Source organism: Gadus chalcogrammus, chromosome 13 (assembly GCF_026213295.1).
Source record: "Gadus chalcogrammus isolate NIFS_2021 chromosome 13, NIFS_Gcha_1.0, whole genome shotgun sequence".
Lineage (NCBI taxonomy): Eukaryota > Metazoa > Chordata > Actinopteri > Gadiformes > Gadidae > Gadus > Gadus chalcogrammus.
In genome coordinates, this window is record NC_079424.1 from 15,038,384 (window position 1) to 15,058,623 (window position 20,240).

At 40.1% G+C, this 20,240-nt stretch overlaps 1 protein-coding gene and 1 long non-coding RNA gene across 2 annotated transcripts; both read right to left on the bottom strand.

The window, feature by feature from the left end:
* Positions 1-5,156: 5,156 nt before the first annotated feature.
* Positions 5,157-11,039, bottom strand: LOC130401916 (protein shisa-5-like). The gene is made up of 6 exons (XM_056605946.1): positions 10,858-11,039; positions 10,234-10,396; positions 9,869-9,904; positions 8,716-8,837; positions 7,309-7,614; positions 5,157-6,442 (listed from the first exon to the last, which is right to left on the bottom strand). Exons 1-6 carry the CDS (start codon positions 10,922-10,924, stop codon positions 6,252-6,254), a joined length of 885 nt encoding a protein of 294 aa, XP_056461921.1. The 5' UTR covers positions 10,925-11,039; the 3' UTR covers positions 5,157-6,251.
* A 3,028-nt stretch (positions 11,040-14,067) lies between these two features.
* LOC130401919 (uncharacterized) lies at positions 14,068-16,761 on the bottom strand. The gene is made up of 3 exons (XR_008903899.1): positions 15,413-16,761; positions 15,240-15,276; positions 14,068-14,176 (listed from the first exon to the last, which is right to left on the bottom strand). It is a non-coding gene; the product is annotated as an uncharacterized LOC130401919 (long non-coding RNA).
* Between the last annotated feature and the right edge of the window lie 3,479 nt (positions 16,762-20,240).

The window sequence follows — 20,240 nt, forward strand, 5'->3', positions numbered from 1 at the left end:
TGGCCTTTTCACCCATGTCAAAAGACATCTGATGAACCAAGCTAACTGCCCCACACATAACACAAAGCGTATTTTTTTTTTTTGTTTTTATACTATTTTTTTAAAGTTAAAAAAGGCTATAAATCTATTATGTGGCTAGACCTTTTGACCTACCCTTATCAAAGCACATCTGGTGAACTCGGCTAACTGGCCTACACATAACACAAAGCTTCTTTTCTTAAAAAAAACATCCGTTGATTATATAAATGAGTTCTGGGTTCACCAGATTTGGCTAACGTTATCGAAATATTAATAATAATATTGATCCCATCATCTTCCAAGTCTTCTTATCTGCATCAATTATAACTAGTACCTTATTTGTATGAGTTGAGACACTGATATGATATAAACTAATTGGATCCTTTGTGGTATGGTGGTCTCGTGCTAGGTATGACTCGAGAGAGGTAAATGAGAGTGGTAAATGTTCAACAACGTGGTTTATTCTAACAGAGACACAAGGTAATCGGGCTTGCGTTCTGGAGGTGGTTCATGAAGCATCTCGCGTTCTGGAGGTGTCCCATGAGGCATCTCACGAACACGGTAAACAGTTATATTGGGAGTGGGCGGAACTGTAAATAGGCCACAGCTACTGCTGCTATCCATTTGGATGGTAGGCTGGTACGAACGACCAGCTTCAGCGAGAACGTGACGTATTTCCCTTGCTCCAGCCTTCCAGTTTGCTATTTGTGTCCGACGAGTTTGAGAAGAAAACTATTTTGGAAAAAATAAATAATCCAGTGTATAATGGTTGCCAGCCTTTACAGAAACATTAACATTGCAAGCCTTTTACATTGCAATAATATTTTGCCATTTTCGCCAATTTTAATTTCAACAAGTGCTGTCGTGTTTCTGTCGAGCCACGAGGGGTAGTAGCTGGCTAGTCATCATTAGCAACATAGCCTCTTTAGCAAACCAGCTTGAAAACACAACTTTACATTGAATTTCACGCAAAGCAAGACCATAAATTGGTGACCGGATTAAAGCAGCAATGAAATCAAGTGTGTAAGAGGATTTAAAATCGACATTACAACCCCCAACGTGGTACAAATACAAAGAAAATACAGCTCAATCCCCATTGACTATGGGCGCAGCCATCTTCTTTGCTAGTTGTACAGATCTGCTCGCTCTACTTTGAAAGCGACGAGATACTACGACCAAAAGGGGGCGTGCCTCAGTGAAATGTCGCAAGAAAGCTGGGCGATTTGCGACTTTACCACTTCGTACATCCAAATGGATAGCAGCATACATGTTCTAATTTACCCAGGTAAACCTTTGGTCTGAAATGACAAAGTGGCCATGTTTTTAGTCTTCAACTTATCTATAAAATCATTAAAAGCTTATATGGTGTTATCCATCATGTGGTGAAGAAACCATTCATAACTGTGGTTAGCTTGAAACATGTTATCAGAAATAGCATAGACTAAATAATTTACATCAACACCTCAATGTTTTCACTTACTGGTGGTGATACAAACGGGGTAACAAACCAATATGGCCATAACGTTGAAAGTAACGTTAATTACCAGCCAATCTTGGTTTGAGTGCTAACTACAATGCTGCACTGGTTGCTCCAGCAGCCAGTTATTATTACTAGACTGGATGTTATTATTCGGCTAAGTTTGAGTTAACCTAATGTCCAGCCTTACTACGTATGACTAAATCGCCCCGCTTAAAGCGGTATTTCATTAGGATGAAAATACATAACATAAATAAACGTGACGTGAAACTACTTTGACACCTCAGCCGCCAACATGATTCCTAGGTAACGTCCGACCGATCGCGCTCTTACCCAACGTCATTAAACTATCTGATTTCTTATCGGTATGATTGAGCAACCCTAGCGTCAGAAATGACATGATATAATGTTACCTTAGAATAATATAGCTAGGTGCGCATGAAACTATGATAAAACAACGTTCATGTTTTCTTCCTTTTTTGAACGCAGTTGTTGCTCTAAATGAACATTAAAGACACATTTGATCTCTATCATAGCTTTGATAAACGAAATTGCAAGGGAACAATTAAAATGCTAGCAAAATATTGATTTCTGAAAACTGACACTCATCATCATAATCGACAGCGATGGAACAACAGGAATACAAATTAGGTCATTTTTTGCATAACTAGAGGGCCTTTTCGACATTGTTTTGATTGAATAAATCGGGTTATAAGGAGATGGTGCATCTCCATCTAGATGAATAGATCCAGGAGCATATAATCCAGGTGGCTCTTGAACAAATACAGTACCATTGTATACCATAGGGGGGCGGAGCATGTCGGACCATCAGAGCAGTGTTTCCCAAACTTCTTTTCTGGGGACCCATTTTTTTTAAATTACAAACCATCGCGACCCAATCTAAAAAATAGTACAGCACTATCAAAAACATGCTTCTTGTTTAAAGTTTTGTTAAATGCTCATGCGGAACAGGTAGGCGTGTGTTTATTGGCAGTTATTGTTATCAAACACTCAATCAATCAATCAATCAATTTGTTAAGATAAAACTTTATTAATCCCCCAGGGAAGAAATTTGGGTGCTTCAGCAGAAAGAAGACGGTCAAAACTGAAATTGTAGAGATAGATGCCAAAATAGTGCATAAGTATTTCTGTATAAGAAGAAATATATTCTTTTAATATAAATGTATTTGGCGACCCAATGTAAATCTCCCGCGACCAACATGTGGGTCGCGACCCAGTCTTTGGGAAAGAATGTTCTGAGACAAAATCGAATTTGGAAATACTCAATCAGTGTGTCTTTAAAGTGTGAAACCTGGCTGTTCGAAAGTTCACCATAGTCCTTATAGGCTTGGGCTGGGGCAGTGGGCATATGGCTGCAGCCAATAAGCTTGAGCATGGCCTGGTACCTGTTGGAACTGGGGTTGACTCACCTGGGAATGCAGCTGACTGCTATTGTGTTGATAACAGCTAGTTACAGTTAGTTAGATAATTGGTTACGTGGTAAATGCACCACTCTAAAGCGTACACAACTATTGATTGTAATCTCATTGTAAATGGTTTCTTGATTGCCTGTTATGGCAAATCAAGCAAAAGTAAATTGGTTTGAACTGTGCCTGCACTATAGTGCACTATTATGAAGAACATAGCCAGCCTTATTTGTTTCTGACTAACACACGCAATCACACACAAATGGGGTCTGAAAAAGTATTTTTTTATTATCATCTTTGCAGATGAAGTGGTGTTATTTTATATTTTTTTCATAAAACTTTTGTAGACTAGGGGTGGGTATTGCCAAAGAAGTCACGATTCGATTCGTATCACGATTCACATGCCACGATGCGATTCTATCACGATGCATCGCGATACTTGAATTATTGCGATGCATTGCGATGCATTGCGAATTTTCACTGAACACTGATAAAAAAAAATTAAGCCATTAGCAGTGGCTGACTGGCTGTGTATGATCTGGATAGTGTGGTCAATTGATAACTCAAAGCAACTCAATTCATACATAGCTGTATTTATTGAAACGACTATTACTGGATACACTGACAAGAAGTGCTAAGGATCTTTAAAACTTAAAATAACAAAATAAGGATAATCAGTGCCGTTTACATGGCCTCAGTGGTCCTTTAAACCAATGAAATGAAAACATTCAAACATTTCCCCTTTTGGAAGTAGCTGCCATTATAACAACAATATCATTTCATAAACATAAGAGGACAAACTGATGCCACAAAAAGTGAATAGGCTTTATAAAACTATATAAAAATAAAAAAATAATCTTTTTTTTTTTTTTTTAATTATTCATTTTTTAAAATTAATAATCGATTCTTGGCGTCAACAATCGATGCAGTAGATCGTGAAAATTAGAATCGCGATGCATCGTCATGACGATTATTTGGCACACCCCTATTGTAGACATTAAAACAGTTAAACTCTAATGTATTATAGTGATTTAAGTTTAAAGACAAGATTGTGGTTGTTGATGGCTACAATCCATACACAAATGTGTTTTTTAAAAGCCACACGCTGGCTTATTAACAGGAATAAATGTGAACCAAGACATGTGTATCAAGCACACTCCAATAAAGCCCCACAACAGCATAAGAAAAAGTCAACAAAAAATGCGTGAAGTATTTCACAAATTTGCGAAACATGCAAAGATCTTTGAGAATGCTTCACAAATACCAAAAATCTAAGAAACATTGTTTCTACTCGTAAAAAGGATACTTGTAATAAAAAAATTTGGGCAACGGTAAAGTAATCTGAGTAATGGCACCACCCACCCAATGGGAAAAAAGTGCAAGTTGCAGAGGATATGAGAGGTGGTTGAGATATTGGGCATCAGAATAGGTCACTTGAGGAAAGGCCTGGTTTGATAATAAGTGTTACATCAGGGAACAGAAGGTAGGCAGGATGCATATTTAACTATTGACTCGATCCACTACTTGGAGAGAACAACTTGCAGAGTAAGGCGTTGTTGGCCAAGGCATAGAATACTGCATGTGGGTTCTAAGATACAAAGGATCAAGAAAAATACACAAAACATAAGTGTTTCCCCTAGACTTTTTTGTAGCAGTGGTGCTGTGAATTGGCAACCTTAAAAAATAAAAGAAAAATGAAAAATAGCCCTTTAAATGGTTACTTCTGGTGAAATTTTGTACAGATTGAGCTTCCAAATATGACATAACCAACAGTCAAGTTATCTGCTGCAACCAGATCATTGTGCCTTGAATTTGGCAGATTATATTTTTTTGCAGCGGCGGTGCGCCTCTGCTGAATGTATTTAGGGGAAACACTGCATAACATTTATTAAATGCAAGGACATGCATGAATTTAAGGTGCAAAACTTAATTTTAAGCTACAATTTGTATAGTATGCTACCGAAAACAGAATAGGAGGCCATGCTGGGAAGGACTGATACGACTCACAAACAGGAGCGAATCAGGCTCTACATTGGTAAAGGTATTGAAACAAATTGAAAATGAATATATGAACTGAGAATGAGTAAGAAAGGATGAATTGGTATATAGATAAATCAGTTAAAAAGGCACATTTGTCTTGACATGTTGGTCTTGTCTACATACATTAGCCTTAATAAAATCCTAAATAAAAGAAAGCACAAATGCATATTATATTTGGTATTGAAGCTAGTTTTATAACATAAAAAAAAAAAACAGTTCCTTCCTAACAGGTAAATCATTCAGTACACGATTGTTGGCCACTGATAGCTTTGGATGTACTCAAAATGGCGGCACAAAACGAAACTATAACAACCTGAGCGGTTGGCAACATGTTTCGCTCACAACACAGAACACAACTGAAAGTGCACTTCACGTGTCAACTGTGAACATGCAAATTCAATACATTTTCTTTTTTACATTTAGAAAAAGAAAAAAAACTGGTATTGTACAACACAATGAGGCTTTAGGCGTGTTTAATCTCAGCAGTTTCCTTTACATGTTACAAGTTGAAACACAGCTGTAAAAGGAAAGTAGTTGCAGAACAACCATTTTGCCAATATTATTGAATCCCAGAACATCCATGTCTGCCTCCAGCTAGCACATCGTAAAGCGAGCGCTGCTGTCTTTAATTGACAATGGGGATATTTCAGTATCACTAGCCAAAGTCATTACTTATGGTGCAGGAGAGAGGATTATCAATCACTGATGGGGAGGGATGACTGACATTACACCAGATAAATGTTAGATCCTACGGTAAGGCCTGTTCATAAGGATTAAAGGATGTGTTTCCTGAGCACACTGACATTCAGAAAAAAAACAGAGGTACCCTGCCTTAGGATTGGTGTAACATGATGCAAGTTCTGATGTTGACAACCTAGAGACCGCTATCAGTCCATGGAAAAAAAAAGGCTGTAATCCTGTTTTGAACAAAAAATGAAGGCATGATGGTCCAATGGTTATTCTAATCAGTAACCCTCCAACCGTAACCCACCCCTTGTTCCATAACATGTATCTTAGGTCTCTGATGCTGGATAAACACGCATACATACTGAAGAAGTGGTTAAATATGGAACAATATATCCTCCACAAACAAGTTTATTTTTATTTGACCTAACCTAAAACAACTTAACGCTAACGATGCACACAGAAATATAAAGTGCCATTAAAGCCCAGCATCTCAACCCTCATAAAACACAGCAACAACTCGAGAACAATAAAAAAACATCAAACAAATAAACTACGTAGAAGAAAAGCATGACAAGGCAACGCAATATGGCTCAGGTGCTCGCTTAATATCCAGTCTTGGGCGGAGGCTGAGCATAAGCCGGGTTGTAGGCGGGCTGGCCATGGTCCGCTGGTGGGGGCGGCGCAATGGCCTGGGCGTGGGGCTGGCCGGGAGGTTGGAGAGGGTAGGAGGGCTGTCCTGGTGTGAAGGCAGCCTGGCTGTAGGCCATCGGAGACGGGCCGTAACTCGGGCCCACTGGGGAAAACAAGCAACATGTTTTTCATGTATTTCAGATTTCAACCGGCTTTGTATCTTTACAATGTAGTATATGCAAATCAGAAAAGGCAATTTCTGAAGATATTGCTGTGTGAATGCTGGCCGTTGAAAGGCTCATGCTAAACTAGATTGCTGACTTTAAATGATTTCTAACATTTTAAGGGTTGAATGGATTTGGAACAGAGTTAAAGGTTTGAGGTTTTAATTTAGTAAGAGTAACAATATTAACACATAAATAACACTCCAATGGCTAAACTCATGTGATAGTTTGAGACTGGGACTAGTAGTATGATGAAGTATGAGTATTATTAGACATAGTGTGAGTAGTATTATTAGCATGATAGGCCAATTAGTCGTAAGTAGTAAAAATACTAGTATGATATAATATTATTGGTATAAATATTCATACTTAAAAAGTAGTATTGTTGGTATCCTAAGTAGTAGTAGTATTGTGAGACAGTGTCGGTACAAATTGGTATGATGTGTTTTGATGCATGATGCATGTATTGATGGTGTAGCATTAGAATGATAACAAAAGGTTAATACATTATTAGTGGTAACTTTGACATTTGTTCACATCTAGTTTAGCGAGTTTCCTTGGGTCACAGAATGATGAGGCTGACACTGCTGGAATCTCGAGTCTCGCTTTAATATGACATTTTGAGGCTAGCTTAGTGTGAAAAATATTGCTTTTAAGTAGCATTAGCATAAAAAACCTACCTCCCTGTGTGCTTCTACCGTAGTAGTTCAAGTCTAACAGAAATTGATAACTATAATGTTTTAAAGCTGAATGTTAAAAAGTATATCATATTTTAATTTGAAAAGTAAAGCCGACCAAGACTCACTGGCTTCCTGGTAGGCTGGAGGGGGTAAAGGTGTAAATGCTGGGTAGGGTGTTGGGGGCATGGGCTGACCACCGTAGGCTTGGGGCATGGGCTGACCACCGTAGGCTTGGGGCATGGGCTGAGCACCGTATTGCTGAGGCATGGGCTGTGCACCGTAACCAGGCTGGACAGGGATGGACTGGTAGCCTGGGACCTGGCCCCCCTGGTAGGATGGCCCCTGAATCCCAGGGGATGCTGTTGGCTGCTGGGGGTAATGTTGAGGTGTGTGTGTGACCACTGTGGTGTGTGTGGTGGTGGCTATAACCGCTGTCAAGGAGGAGAAAGGATAGAGAGGGAGTAAGAAACCATAAAGCCCTTCTCTGCCTAAACCATTTTAGAAACCCAAAGGGTAAACATTTGACAGCTACATTATGTTCTATTTAGTCCTTACACTCACCCTATGCCATCAATACTAACACTTTATTAACAGTTTATTTACATTTACATTAAGGGTATTTAGCAGACACTTTTATCCAAAGCATATCAAAAAATAAGTACATTTTTCAGAAGAAGGTATTGCTACATATTCACAGACATATAGAAAGTTTGAGAAGGTTCTGATTTAGGCTAATACAGTACGGAGGTAGATTTGTCATTTTTTGAAGGACAGAGTCAATCTACAATGACTACCAGTATCTTTTCCTCCCCAGAATAGAGTGGTCTATTCTGGGGAGGAAAAGATACTGGTAGAAAATAAGTGACGCAGACTGTCCCCTCAAAATTCCTGTGTGCATTCCAAGGCAACGCTTTAGCCTACTCCACTCCAACGTCACACTGTCCTGGCAAACAAATTTTCAGTTATTTTTTTATATATACATGACAATCTATACTCAATACTAATTACATCATTGGTAGAGCAAACTCACAAATCAATTTGCAAAAAAAATCGTTCCTTTTCTATAAAAGGCTCGTGTGGCATAGGATTTCCCCTTGTTAATTCGGTTTGTGTAGAACCGAAAATCGGTTGCTATGGAAACGTGACGAGACACTTCAGTACTTTTTTATTTTATTACTCCTGCTTTCTAGCAAGAGGAGCAGTATTTTTATGCCAAATCGTTACTTTTGCATAAACGTTTACCAAATAAATGTTTGCATAAATGCTTGCTTCCTGGCTAAGAAGGAAGTTACCGTACTAGTTTTCAGGAAGTTTGGTTGCGGAAAATGTGAAACTTCCCCGTTTGATTCAGCATCTTTGTTGCTCAAGAAGTTTGTTGCCCAATTAACATACAAAAGGGGGATGATTACAAAAAATGCCATATGGACCCATTTTGTTTTTTAGGCCAGATTTCAGATAAGCTGGAATCTGGTAAATGCTTAGGTAGCCACCAATCATAACCAAAGTTCCCACACATCAAGCAATGTACTTACGCCGTGGCTTGCGGCATATCTTGTAGAGGCAGCAGCAGGGACAGACACAGCAGGATATGATGATCAGAATGCAGATGACTGCACCCACAACCGTGGAGCCGATGGTTATGGAACTACTGGAACTGCCATAAACACATTTTAGAAAAGTATTTGGTCTCATGAAATGAATAACTCAAAAGTAGTGGCAATAGAAAAACTATACTATAGAGGTCAAGTAGTATGATGAAGCATTAGTTTGAATAGACGGTGTAAGTAGAACTAGAAGTATAATATTATTGAATAAATATTGATGCTTTTAATATACTTAATAGTATTGTTGGTATCCTAAGTAGGAGTAGTATCGTGAAACATTATCGGTACAATGCATGATGCATGTATTGATGATGTAGTATTAGAATGATAAAGGTAATACATTCATGGTGGTAACTTTGACACAACTTGTTCGTTCACAACTAGTTTGGCGAGCTTCCTTGGGTCACAGATTGATGAGGCTGATACTGCTAGAATCTCTGCAGTCTCGCTTTAATATGACATATTTTTGTAGCTTAAATGGTGTGAAAAATATTGCTTTTAAGTAGCATTAAGAAAAATAGTCTACCTCCCTGTTTACTTCTACCTAAAGGCCGGTTTATGCTCAGTTACGTAAGCGTAAGCGCAAGCGCAAGAGGCCCTTGCGCGCCCTTGCGCACCTCTTGCGCGACTTCTCACGTCTTGCGTGCGTCGGGCGATTTTTCTAGACTTGCGTCATTTTTTACGTAAGCTTTTACGCGAGCCGCGCAGCCTGCAAGGCTGTGATTGGTCTGCTGGTCTGGTTACTACTTCCTGTCTGGAGTATCACATTTCCTGTTTTCATACCGCCATTTTTAAAAGCCAGAAGGCAAGGACGACCCGGCAGGCTCATATACAAAAGCATTAACGTGAAGTGAAGTTAACTTTGCTGCCAACACATTATGTCGTTTTACAATGTAGAGAGATATGCACATTTATACAACCCCAATGATCAACAACTTCATCACCCCTGTTCCTCTGTCTGTTGCCATCATTCACTGTGTATGGGGAGAACACGATCTGGCACATAAACAAACCAACGACTCCCACAGACAAAGACGTCATTCTCGAGGTCGTCTTCAACGAAAAACTTTACTCCACCTACTGTTCTGGCGGTAAATTGCTTGGCAACACGCCCAACCTGAAAGGGAGCATGAATTGCTTTGAGTAAATTTTGCGCAACAACGTAACACCAACGCTGAAGCATGCAGCCGCCTTGAGTAGTTAAAGCCTCAGAGAAATTGATAACTTTCTAATGCTTTAAACCTGAATGTTAAACATTTCACATCTGGAGGAAAATTAATAACTCAAAAGTAGTGGCAATAGAATCATGCAATCATGTAATTGCAGTTCAGATGGGCTGTTGTATGTTGCATAGCCTAACTAAAAACCCTTTTTCAGCTGATAAAAATGTTGTGTGTCAATGATTACTTAATATATAAGTAATGAGAAGTTAATAGAATGAAATACCCATGATCAATGCAGGCCTCCTGCCCATCTTCTGAGAATCGCATGAAGGAGTCTCGACAACAATATCTTTCGATACAGGATCCACAACAAAACACCGAGCATGTCTCTGCTGGGTGGTAGGCATGACGGAAGTCATAGTAGGATTTGCAATCATCGTCTCCGGCTGGAAAGAGAAACAATGTTTGATGAAACCGTGAGAGGAAGCCGGAAACATGGTTACACGGACTCGCTTATAAAAATGCATGAATTAATGGGGTAATTGAAACATTGCAAACGGTCTCCACTCTCCAGATTCCCAGAAAAAAAACCTTCCCTTAAACCAGAACAGTATAATGAATAAGCCTAACGTTGCTCCTGTAGATGGATTGTAACTAATATCAACGTGATGAATCTTGCCTGCTATATTCTGATCTAAAGCAACATGCGAAATGGTACTTGCGTCAATAAAAAATAAATGTCGTCCGTTAATTTACTTCACCTGTTGAAATATACTAGTAACTGTTAGCTTCCTAAACACGACAGACATGTGGTAGGTTCGTTGAAACGAAAACTAGAAAACGACAGTGAGGACATGGAGTAGACAAATATAAATATAAAATGATCTGTATTAAATACCCAACTGACCAGACACGATCGGGATCAGGATGGCAAATATAACACACTTGATAACACCAGAAAGGCCTGCCGCCATGGCTATAACTATTTGTTGCAGGGAAGTAATCTCTCCTTCTCCTTCCTTGTTTTGTTTCAAGGCAAACTAACCACTAGGCACTAGCCCTGGTAGATCCGTGTTATGATTCACATCCGGTGTGGCACCGCACTGGGAGTTGACATGTAGGCCTACTAGGCCTACCACGTTTATGGGCTACATGAGATACCAAAGATACCAAAAAAAAAAGATGTCTGATTGATTTCGTTATTTCTTTTGTTACGTATTTTAAGAATCTAAGCTACCCACACATAGACCAAAATGAAGAAGGACCAAACATATAAACCGTAAATACTATACATAGCCACAAGGGGAGCAATACCTTATTGGAGGCTGCTCCAGCCACAGATAGCAGCACTTTTATATATACGAAGAAGCCGAAGTCATTACGTCACCCCGGCCACGCCCACTAGGCCACGCCCACTTGACGGTCTCTTACCTGTGCACCCAGTGTGAAGAGAGACCAGAGATTAATAACGACACGCGCGTAGGGTCACGGGCCTCTGCCCGTGGCCCATAGATCAGAGATTTGCAGCGAGGGGACATGGGCCTTTGCCCATGTCCCGTAGTAGCCAGAGTTATTAGGGACTTTAAGCAGCGACGGTAGAGGGACGGCTACGGCGTCCCCGAACATTCCAACGAGTTGCCGTAGTAGTGGTAATCCACTATCATTAAGCAACATTGTAACTGTCAACGGCTACTTCTTGCGGACATCTTTCTGTATTTCGTATTCTGTATTCGTCCACCTGATCCGATGTTAAAGGTTTTTTTAAACTAAAAGTATCTAAAAGTACGTATTAGGTCATTATGTCTCTTAAAATGGCCCGAGAGCATTTGATATTTGCGTTGGATGACAACTTAATTACGGACGAGGAGTTTGTATTACTCTACGAAGAGAACCGGTCCAGCAATTTAGACTTGCCATACAACGATTATAGACCCTTTAATCTGGTCGAAATGAAGGACGATGAATGCCTTGCGGAGTTCCGGGTAAGAAAAGCAGACATACCACTGCTGGTGGAGGCTCTCGGCATACCCACCGAGTTCGTCTGCGAGCAGAGAAGTGTGGTGGATGGCACAGAGGCGCTGTGCATGTTACTGAAGAGGTTGGCATACCCATGCCGTTACAGCGACATGATGCAGCGATTTGGGCAGCGACCAGTACCAGTCTTGTGTATGGCAACGAATTGCGTGCTGGATTTCTTATATGATATTCACCATCACAAAATTACTGAGTGGAACAACAGTATTTTGAATCCAGTCGCTTTGCAAACATATGCGGACTGCATCCAGCAGATGGGCGCACCCAGTGGCGGCGCCAGGGGGGGGCTAGGGGGCGCTAGAGCACCCCCTAGATTGGACATAGCACCCCCATAGCACCCCCAAGAAAATAATGGTTTATTTATTATTGTTATTTAATTTCATTCTGAGTTCTTAATAAAATGTATTGTGTGATAATAATATTTTAATCACAAAAGAAAATAACAGATTGAAATAAACAGATTGTTCACGTAGCACGACACAGACACGTTGCGTGCGTGAACGTGATTGTTCAATGAGTAGTAGGCTAAGTAACAGTAATCCTGGCGATCGGTCAATTTTAAATCAAGCGTTCACAAAATCATACACTTTTTGATCTCTTATTATTGTGGTTTTGAGTGCCTGCTGTTTGGTTTCATTCATGTTTTGATTGTGACCTAAAATAATACTCTTTTTGAAAGCATTTCTGACTCTTTGCCTGTTTAAGTTAATTCTGTCTGACATTCTAATCTGCCGTCTTTAGTTAGAAGTGTATTGAACTTGGTATGTTTAGTTTAATTTGTCGCTCATGGTAGTGGTGACCTGGTAGTCATCTGGCGCAAACTTTAATCCACACACTGAAGTAAGTGAAGTATTTGGGATTACGTTATCTATAACATCTCCATTTTAACCGTCGGAGATGAACGCGGCTTTGTGCGCGTCCGTCAGAAGTAGCCTAATGACAATAATAATACGATCGATTTGAATGGCGCTTTTTTTGTACCCCAAAGACCCGTTAGAGAGCAAACGTGTAAACATATATGGTGGGGAGGTGTTGTAGTAGAGAAAAATGAGACTCATATGCTATCACCCTAATTTCATAGCACCCTCAGTAAAACGCCGAGCACCCCCATAGCACCACCAGAAAAAAATCTCTGGCGCCGCCACTGGGCGCACCACTGGACAATTGTTTTGGCTTTATTGACGGCACAGTACGACCTATCGCCAGACCGGGATTAAACCAACGGGTGTTGTACAATGGCCACAAAAGGGTACACAGCCTAAAATTCCAGGCAGTTGCCATCCCAAATGGCCTAATCGCCAATCTGCATGGTCCAGTAGGTAAGTTAGGTCTTATGTGACAACGTGTTACATGGGGGGGGGGGGGGGGGGGTCACGTTTAGGTCTACTCCTATTGCTGTGTTTGATGTGATACATGTTTACCTATTTTGTATTGCAGAGGGAAGGAAACATGATTCTGGCCTTTTAGCAGACTCTGGTTTGCTACCTGTGCTGGAAGAGCATGCAGTGTCCCCTGCGGGACATCCAATGTGCCTATATGGAGATCCGGCATATCCACTGCGTGTCCACCTCCAGGCCCCATTTAGAAATGTCAATCTCACTCCCCAGATGATGGCATTCAACAAAGGGATGAGTGAAGTGAGAGTGTCTGTAGAGTGGATGTTTGGAGACATCGCAAACTATTTTAAGTTCATGGACTTTAAGAAAAATTTAAAAATTGGGTTGAGTAGTGTAGGTAAACTGTACATTGTATCTGCTTTGTTACGAAATGCACTCACTTGCCTGTATGGTAATCAAACATCACATTTTTTTAAATTGGATCCTCCACACATTCGGGACTATTTTGCATGAGTATGTATGTATATAGTATGTAATGATAAGATATAGGTTACCTTAGGATATAATGTAAATAGTATGTAATATTAAGATATAGGTTACCTTAGGATATAATGTAAATAGTATGTAATGATAAAATATAGGTTACCTTAGGATATAATGTATATAGTATGTAATGATAAGGTATATGTTACCTTATCTCACCTTAATAAAAAAAAGAGCAATGTCCAGACGTGTGTGTACAGTGCATTATATTCTGTTTTATTTATTCACCAGTCATCTAAAAATTATTTGCTTATATTATTATTTAATTAATGTAATTTTTTTATTTGGTGAGTATGCTCCAGTCCAGGTTCACTGCAAGAGAAAAAAAAACAAGATTTGTAAGACATGACAAGACAAAGTTTTCACAAGTAGAGTTCACGTAAAATGTAATAACATTGCTTTCATTAGAAGCACAGCAGACAGACTCTACATAGCTAGTGCTTTAGGCATTACCTCTTAGATCATTTACTTAATTTTTCAATAACAGCAAGCAACGCTTGCCCTTGCTGCTGCTGCTGCTGCAGGAGCATGGCCTGGGTAGCCTGCATTTGAGCCTGCTGTTGCTGCATCATCTGCATCATTTCTAGCATCTGCTGCTGTGCCTGTTGTGCCCTCCTCGCTTGCTCCTCCATCTCTAGTTTTTTTAAATCAAGCTCTTTCTCTTTTAGCGCTCTATCAATTGCGCTTCTCTCCCTCAAAAATGCAAGGGTGTCATTTCCACTTCTCCTATGCTTCCTGCAATCCTCTCCATCCTCACTCAGCCTCCTTTTAGTTTGGCCCATCCTCTCCATGGCCGTCTTCCTAGCCTCCTCTGCTTTGGCCCTGTCTGCCTCTATTTTTCCTCTGTTTTCATTCACTCCTCTTGTCTCTTCAGCTGCCTTCTCCTTCTCCGTTACCTCCTCAATTAATTGATCTATTTCTGTCATGATTATTGAGGTCCCTGAACTCCTCTCATCTCTGTTGTTCTTTTTAATGAATTTGTCCTGGATCAGGGCAAACCTCTCCCTCACAGACCTCTGAGACACCCTAAATAAAAGGTCCAGGGAACTATTCAGACGGTCTGCGATTGCAGACCAGGCCTTCCCCTTGTCCACACTCCCCTTCTTAAATCGGTATGGCTCCGACACTAGCACTTCTCTGGCAAGAAAAGTGTCGTGCCTCTCTGTCCATTCCATGGGGGCACTAGATACATTTGGGCAACTAGTTAGCCAAGCTTCAACATATGACCAACTACACAGTTTTGGATATAAAATAGGTAATAGTTAAGATACCGGTGTTGTTAAATAGTTCTAATCAAAACTGTTGAGAATAGCCTATTTGTTAGCTACAACGTTAGCCAACGTTAGCCTGGCTAACTAACGTTAAGGTTACTTACTGTGTTCTAGCATCTTCTTGGGCAACGGAGGACATATCTATGAACAAACATGAAAATCGGTCAAATTAGCGGGTATCTTTAACAAATATACTAATAATCCATAAAGCTGCTAACGGTAGAATCAAATAAACACGAAATGACAGTATTACATACGATAAAAAACGTATAATTACCTGCTTGAAATGTAACGTAGTATTGAATACGGCAAACCAGTCGCTCTCCCGTAGTAGACAGTTGGGCTACAACGGCAGGAAATGTAAACATAGAATTCGCGTGCGCAAAGTGTCACTCGAACGCCGTAGCCGTCCCTTCAACCGTCGTTGCTTAAAGGTTGCATAGGTGATTTGCTTTTTTGGCCATTTTTGCAAAATTACTTGAAATCCTTATCATAACCCGCTTACAGCCACTGAGTTAGAAGTACTGACATGAAAATTAAACTTGTCAATCATCTGTGGAACGGGCAGGGCTCGAAAAACTCCAGCCAATCATATCCATTGCCACCGAGTTTCATTGGACAGTAAGTACGTCAATCAAACGGTCGTACTGCACTCCCCCTCCCCCGCGCCCCGCGCGCGACCCCTTCGTGCAGTACTCGTGACCCAGAGCTCGTGACCCAGAGCAAGCTCCTGTTTGTTGTTATCCTGCGGTAGCTACTGGAACTAGTTAATCCACATTTGGACCTAGCAGTAGAAGACAATTTCCATGGCAGACAAGACGCCACCATCCCCACCACCACCACCACCAGCAAAGAGAAGGAAAACTCTTTTTCAGAGAGTAATTGATAATAAAAACGCTGAAAGAGAAAAACTGAAATCAAGAATAATCCTAGGCGCTGCTTTCGAACGTTGGCGGCAACTGAAGGACGAGAAGGGTCTAAAAACCGATGCTTGTGTGGCGGTTGACCTAGTTTCAAAGTTTATACCGTTTATACTCGGTAATACCGGTGTGGAGACGAGTGTATTACTCGGTGTGAAAATGTCCACACCGCGGCAACCCTAGTGAAAACCAGGACTTCAAATACAATTATATGAAACAAACATACATTTTCTAAAAATAGTAATGATTTATGTGACCGTTTAATGTTTATAACATCTGGTGCAACCATAGCAGCGAGAACGTATTCTCAGCAGGGGGTGCTGGGAAAAAAAAAACTCAGCCTGCACTAGACTCGCAACTCGTTACATTGATAAAAAAAGATGTATAGCAGCGCAGCTCAATTACACCAGTGCATGCGCGCACAGTTGAAAATCGATCGTTCACATCCAGCTGCTCACAGAACAAGTTTAGCGCACCACCGCTACCCTCACACTTTTTCATATAACCTTTTTTCAGCACTAGGTCATATGAGCATTAAATAAATGCTGCGTCTCAAAATGCCTTGGACAGCAGCGAGGATGACTCGCTTTGCCACGGGCCGAAACAGTTCGGAGCGACCACAGCCAGAGCGAACACAGCGGGGCAGAGGAGTGTCAGGAATAGTCTTTGGTGTACACATCAGTACGGCCTATTTGCACTACTGTTTAGTGGCAATGCGGTGTTTTATTCGATGCCTTTTTATTTTCGTATATTATTTCAATGAATACAATTTATTTATTCATAAAAACCGGATCTGGTCTTCAAATCTTTTTTCCAAATATAGGTCGTCTTACAATGGGGTTTGTGTTTATATTCGGACCAATACGGTACAGCGGGCGCTCACATGACGTTAAGCATTTCCTGGTGCATAATGTGACGCTTCAGAAACTAAAATCCCGTTTCTCCCCGTTGAACCGACAACACATAACCGGCGTTTTCAGAAATCTCCACTCTGGCCGGAGTTTTTAGAAATGATCGTTTTCTGTGATAAGACAGGGCCTCGGACAGGGGGTGTTGCAGCACCCCCAGCACCCCTACTTCCCGCGGTACTGGGTGCAACTTACAGCTGAATGTAGTGCCATGTTGTTAAACGAAAACCTACGCTAGCCTGGCTCGCTCTCGCGCATCTCTGTTCGCGCTCGTGCATGATTGCGCGTCCAGGTACTTGGAATGGGTGGAGTCAGAGTCAGCGTTGAAGGAGAGGGGGTAGGTATGGAAGTAAATCTGTGCCATCGGGTTTTGAAAATAAAAACACATTGAATTATAAGCACTGAATATTTATGCATTGAAATAACCTATCTGAATTTTTTGCCTCTGAATTTAACTCTTTACATTTTCAATATATCATATTCACCTTTATTTTTCAATGTTAAAAAATTCAACGTTAAAATATTCAACGTTAAAATATTCAACTCAAATATTTTCAACGTCCAAAAATTCAGTCCGCCAAAGTCACCATCAAAATTCAGTGTACGAAATTCAGTGTTAACATCCGGGGACCCAAGAAAGAGCAATCGATCCTAGATGCTAGATCGCGGTCAAACGAGTGTGCGCGTCGTTGGATACCTGACTCTCACGCGGGCAGACAAAACAGATGTAGCCATGTCCAACGGCAACAGCAGCAGTAATAGTGCTTCGGTGAGTACATTTTTCTATATATATATGCCATTCGTATGGGTTGTTTCTGTAAGATTCAGCAATGGACAATACTAACGGACACTTGTACATAAGAAGGACGTCGAATGGAAAAATAGGGGTAGTTCGGAATTTTGGACATAGGGCCTGATTCCCAAGTTAGCCTTGCTGTTCTTTATCATTGGAGACTAGGCTAGCTAAGCTAGCGCAAGTCAACGGGCTACTTTGATGCTGGTTTATAACGTCTTTATTGAAGATTTCAGGGGTACAGTTGTAACAGTCAGGTTTATAATATGTAGCGCCACTAGGTGGCGCCTCCCTCTTCTTCACGTACAGTGAAGAAGTGCGTGCTCTTTCGCTCGGCTAGAATAAACAGCTGTATACGATCGAAGTCTCCCTTTTTAATATGAGTTATTTAGTTACTGATTTGTTTTAGGCAGGAATCCCGGACTTTCCACCTGTGTGTTAAATATAGTGCCGTGGAGAAAAGCTTATAGTAGGCCTATACTAAAAGTACCGTGAGGAGAATCTCGCATGTTGTCTCCTTCATGCTAACCCTGACCTACTGTACCATCGCACGTTACACAGTATGTGGATAGACCAATTGGCTCTATCAAATAATGCTCCCACTGCAGAATCACGTTATTTTACACCACTACTCACCCCATGTACATTGTTTTATAACGTATATATTGAAGATTTCAAGGGGTGCAGTATGTGCAATGTATGTAATGTAAAAAAAAATAGCACTTCAAGAAAAAACATAAATAATCAATTAAACTAAATAAATAACATCAACTACAAAAGTGTAGCAAGTATTGTTAAAACTTGTATATATTTGTGAATGGGATTATGCATGGGTTTATATATGCAATAGCTAATAATTATTCAAAATATCCAATAATACAAACATTTTATTTTGAGTTACGTTATTTCAATGCATATATATTCAGTGCTTAGAATTCAATGGGTTTTTATTTTCAAAATCCGATGGCACAGATTTACTTCCATAAGTGATGCACAACACTGCTTAGAGGGCTCAAAATTAACACTCGCCAAACTGGGTAAAGTAGTCTTTAAGTTATTGAGTCCACCCGCCACTTTGGATGGACACATCTTGTCCTTCAGCTGCAGAGAGCTGAGAGCAGTCAACAGTAGCCTATATAGACACATTTTGAAATAAGTCATGGAAGAACTACTCCAAAAGCATCTATCTATTTAATTTATCCTGATTGTAGAAATATGTATACTAATTAATTGAATAGGCTGTGTTCAATGTATAAAGTTTGGTTTTAATTAAAAGGAAATGTTCTAAAAATGTTTATCATTATTATGATAATTATGTGTATAGATAAACAATATACAGATATTAATATTATTGTTCTATGGGCCAATGGACGAAGATGACATGCTCAAAGGTAATTAGAGTGAAATGCAAGGGTTATGGTTATGCAAGTTCACACTGTGCTACAAAATTTATTTTTATGCTACTGAATTTTTGTGCTTGCTGGCACCAGTGCTACCACTTAAAAAAAATAAGCGAACAGCCCTGGATATGCATTTATAGTTCTTCCTTAATGTATTTACTGTTTTTATATTCTTGCTTTTAACAGGATGAGTTGGATGACACTGCACAGGCCTGGAACACGCACACCATCAGGCCATCGAAAAACCTTAACGTCCCCAGCGGTCAGCCGAACGTGATGTTTGCATTACCTGAACTCTATGGGACAAGAGACTTCCTTTCCCCAATTGAAGATTATGATTTTCAACTGTGCAAAAATGAATGTATCTTTCGCCAGACCAAACCGTGTGATCCAGATCTATATGAACTATGCAACATCTTTATGGCTGAGTCCAATCTCACTCTAGCAACAGATTCATATCAGTCAGTGAATTTGTACATGCACCTCAGAGAGGCCATCAGGGCATGTGTGTAGGTCAGACGTATTTAGTTGTGTCTTGTGTTGAGCTTCGAAGTGGCAGGATTTTTTGGTCACATAAGTAATGCACCTTGCTGTCCTTTTCCTTTATAAGTTTCCTTTAAAGTCATAGCTCAACATCTCTAGCTTTTGGCAAATGTTATATTCCTTTAAACGATAGTTTAGAAACACAGAAATGAGGGGGGGGCTTTATAGACAAAGCCTGTAAAAAGTAAATCAAATGTGTATCAATTTCAGAACTTTACTTTAACAAATGTATCACTTTTTTCAGTTAGAATTGTATTTAACAAAAAAGGTAACTGGCTTCAGTAACTAAATGTGAATACTTATTCTGAGTCTTTCATGATAGAATATCATTGGATTTCAAATGATGGGACCAAAAAAATGTATGTATCTATCGAACTCTGAACTTCTGATGGCCAATCAGTACAAATATTGACATGTTACCGACAGAAAAGCATTTTGAAATTATCTGCATTTACAACCTGTCGTTTCAAATACTGAGAGAGGGGTTAAAAAACGACAACACACGCTATTCATGTTTTTGTTGAGAATGGAAGATTTTTTA